The sequence below is a fragment of the Vitis riparia genome, chromosome 13 (genome assembly GCF_004353265.1).
Source record: "Vitis riparia cultivar Riparia Gloire de Montpellier isolate 1030 chromosome 13, EGFV_Vit.rip_1.0, whole genome shotgun sequence".
NCBI classification, from domain to species: Eukaryota; Viridiplantae; Streptophyta; class Magnoliopsida; order Vitales; family Vitaceae; genus Vitis; species Vitis riparia.
Window position 1 is genome coordinate 19,681,748 of NC_048443.1, and position 3,455 is coordinate 19,685,202.

General features: G+C 35.4%; 1 protein-coding gene across 1 annotated transcript; it reads right to left on the reverse strand.

Annotated features, from left to right (window-relative positions):
- Window positions 1-341: 341 nt before the first annotated feature.
- On the reverse strand, window positions 342-1,909 carry LOC117928394 (UDP-glucosyltransferase 29-like). The gene has a single exon (XM_034848283.1). The coding sequence runs from the start codon at window positions 1,907-1,909 to the stop codon at window positions 560-562; it is 1,350 nt and encodes a 449-aa protein (XP_034704174.1). The 3' UTR covers window positions 342-559.
- Window positions 1,910-3,455: the final 1,546 nt, after the last annotated feature.

Sequence of the window (3,455 nt, forward strand, 5' to 3'; positions counted from 1 at the left end):
ATTTTCTTGAAAATATATTTAATTAAAAGATGTGAAAATTATTTTCAAAAGTGAAAACTATAAAATCATGTTTTGCCTAAATTTTTCCCTCATGACAATTTAAAATAGTAAAAAATAATATACCTAAAATTTTATTACATATATTAAGTTCTATTTATTACCAGATTGATGAATTAATGTGTATTTAAAGGCTACCAGTTAATGATTATTAACATAAAAGATATACGACGTATACTCATACTTCGCTAATTTCATTTGAGCGGACAACATTTTATTTTATACCATATGATATAAACCTATGCTTGGAACAAACTTAATGTACAGAGAAGGTGGATGAAAGCATATATAAGACACAGAGAAAAGGACGAGTGTCATCATCATGGCTGTGTTCTTTTATACTTTCTGCAGAAAACGCCTTCTCTCTCACTAAATACAGAATCAAAGGAAATGAAACGGAAGAGGCCTGTTGGTGTAGGCTGTTTTGTTTTGTGGTGCTCTTTGAAGATATCTAAATTGGCACATCTCAACTAATACGGTCATGTTGGGATCAAGCTGTGTCTCAATTTCTTTTCCCGCACAGTTGTACCAGTTTCTCCACTACCCTAACTATCTCTTCGTCTCCCTTCTTGCTCATATTTTCACTGAATTCTCTTGCTTTTTGCCTTATAATCTCCCCACATTTCTTGACAACCACCTCTTTGATCACCTTTGCTATCTCTTCTCTTTGGAGCTTCCCATTCTCGTCTCGCTTAACCTCTATACCAACTCCATGCGCTTCCACTAGTTTAGCATTAAATGGCTGATCAAGATGCATGGGCATTGCTACAATTGGAACACCGAAATTCATGCTTTCCATCACAGAACCCCATCCACAGTGACTCACAAATCCACCAATGCTGGAGTGTCGTAGAATTTTTTTCTGAGGAGCCCATCCTTCCACAACCATTCCTTTATCTCCCACTCTACTAAGAAAACCCTCTGGTAGTGCCTCCTCCACCCTCATTTTATCTCCCATTGGAAACCTCACCACCCATATAAAGTTAACCTTGCTCAGCTCTAGCCCATAAGCAACTTCTTCCAACTCCTCTTTGGAAAGAAAATACTCACTGCCAAAGGAAACAAACACAGATGATGCTGGATCCTTCTTGCTGAGCCATTCAACCATTTCTGTCTCTGCATCTTCTTCATCTATCTGATCCTGAAGAAGTGGACCAACAGGTACCACCGTCTTCGCATTCAAATTAGAGAGGAAATCTATGAATCTCTCCTCAATCTCTTTAAAGCTTCTGATCAAAATAACGTTGGACGATTGTTCCAGGCATTGTCGGGCCTTTTCTTTGTCTTTGCGAGCATTTGCACAAGATTCAAGAAAACGATTGAACCCGCTCATCTCATAATCTCGAAGATAAATCTCCGGAAAAGGAAACTCATTACCAGGTTTCTTGACGAAATGAATCATGAAAGTTGTCGCAGCTGCTCCATTGCTCAAGAACTGAACAGAAGGAATTCCAAGAGATGCTGCTGCGGCTGGTGCCCATGGTTGGATGAAATCGTAAATAAGCAAATCCGGGCTTAGAGTCTTTAGGATGTTGGTGAAGCTGGGGCTTGCCATGTCAAGGGCCATTTTGAGAGTGGGCATGAGATGTGGTGGGAGCCCATTGGTTGTGTGGTAGTGCGGAGGAAGCTCAGGCAAGGAGGGTAGATGAAGTTCGACTAGCTGTATAGAGTGAGAGTAGTTTCCAGTGAGTTTACCTTTGATGCGACTGAGGTTAACTGGCGAAGAACAGAAATATATGTAGAATTTTTGCTTCACCAGTTGCTTAGATAGCGCAAGGAAGGGAGATATATGGCCATGAGCCAACCATGGCAGCACCAGAACCTTGATTCTGCTTTGCCGTCTACTATTCATCACGAAAATTTTCTTCTCTCACACTGAGATTTAGGCTCCCCAATTAACAAAGAATAGCTAAGCCCAAGGGGAGAAGTGGAGGAGCGGTGTGACTTGTTGGGTACTGAATTTCTTTTTGGACAACATACGTATCACGACTCGCTTGTTGGGTACTGAACTTCGTTTTGGACAACATACGTTTCATGACTCGAGTCGGTTTGACTTGTTGGGTATTGAATCTCTTTTTGGACAACGTATGTATCATGACTCGAGTCGGTTTGACTGGTCGGGTACTGAATTACCTGGGGTATATAGCAGAAGGTGGAAGAAATATTTAAAATATTATGAATTAGATTTTTTTTTTTTTCTTTGACCAAAACAAGTCTCATTTCCATACTTAAATTCTTCTGGGATTACGTCTACTGATATTTCTAAGGCTAAGTTAGGTTATTGCAAAATTTGAGGGGAAAAGTGAAAAAAAGAAAATAAAGAGGAAACATATAATAAAAAAATAAAAAATAAAAAGAAAAATAATAAATTATTTTTTATATGTTGCTTTAAACTCATTTAATTTACTTTTCATTATATTTAATTATATTTGATATTTACAATTATTTTATTTTATTTTATTTTTATGAAATCTCTAATTAATTAATATATAAAATTGAGAGATACATATTGCAACAACATGACTTTAGTTCATATATATTTACTTCTCCTCTAGTTAAAAAAGCTTTACTAGTGTTACTTCTAGCGCGGAACGAGTTCATTCTTACAAGTGCTCAAGTTTTTTTCCATGAAGTTCAATGATTTCTATTAGAATGATTCCAATGCATATATTTATCAATTTTATTTTTCAATATCGTTTATTAAATTTGAAGGGACTAAATCTAAAGTTACGAGGATTTTTAATTACTTGGTCTAGCATTTTCTCTATTTTTTGAGCCAATTTTTCTAATAAATCTTTGAGATTTTATTGTTACTTTACTTGCTCTACTCCCTTTTTCTAACAAAAATTAGTTCTTTAACATAATTGAGGTTATCTCCTAATTAGTGTAGGTTGATTTTCTAATCTTATGGCCTCTTTTCCGAGTCTTAATAATGTCCTTTCTATATTTTCTTCTTTGATTTGTTTTGCGGATTCTATTAATATCCTATTAATTACTTTTAGTTGTTTTCTCAAATATTTAGTTTTGTGTAAATCTAAATGAAGGTTCATTAGACTAGAAGAACTTCATTTCTAGGAGAACAAGCATATGAATGATCAACATAATATTTCACAATTTCTTTAATTTCTAGTTAACTTCTCTATTGCAAATAATTCTCCATAGTTTTCTTCTAAACTCTAAATAAGATATTTTTCAAATTAAGTATTATATTAAAACTTGTCGTATTGTCAACCGTCAGGCTCAAAATTAAGATAAGATTGTACTATTCCATTACTAACACCAGAAGCACCTTGGGAAGATGTGATCTTGGATTTTGTAGTAGGCTTGCCCCAAACTCAAAGAAATGAGGATTCTAGCTACCGTTGTTGTTAATCGGTATTCCAAAATGTCCCATTTCA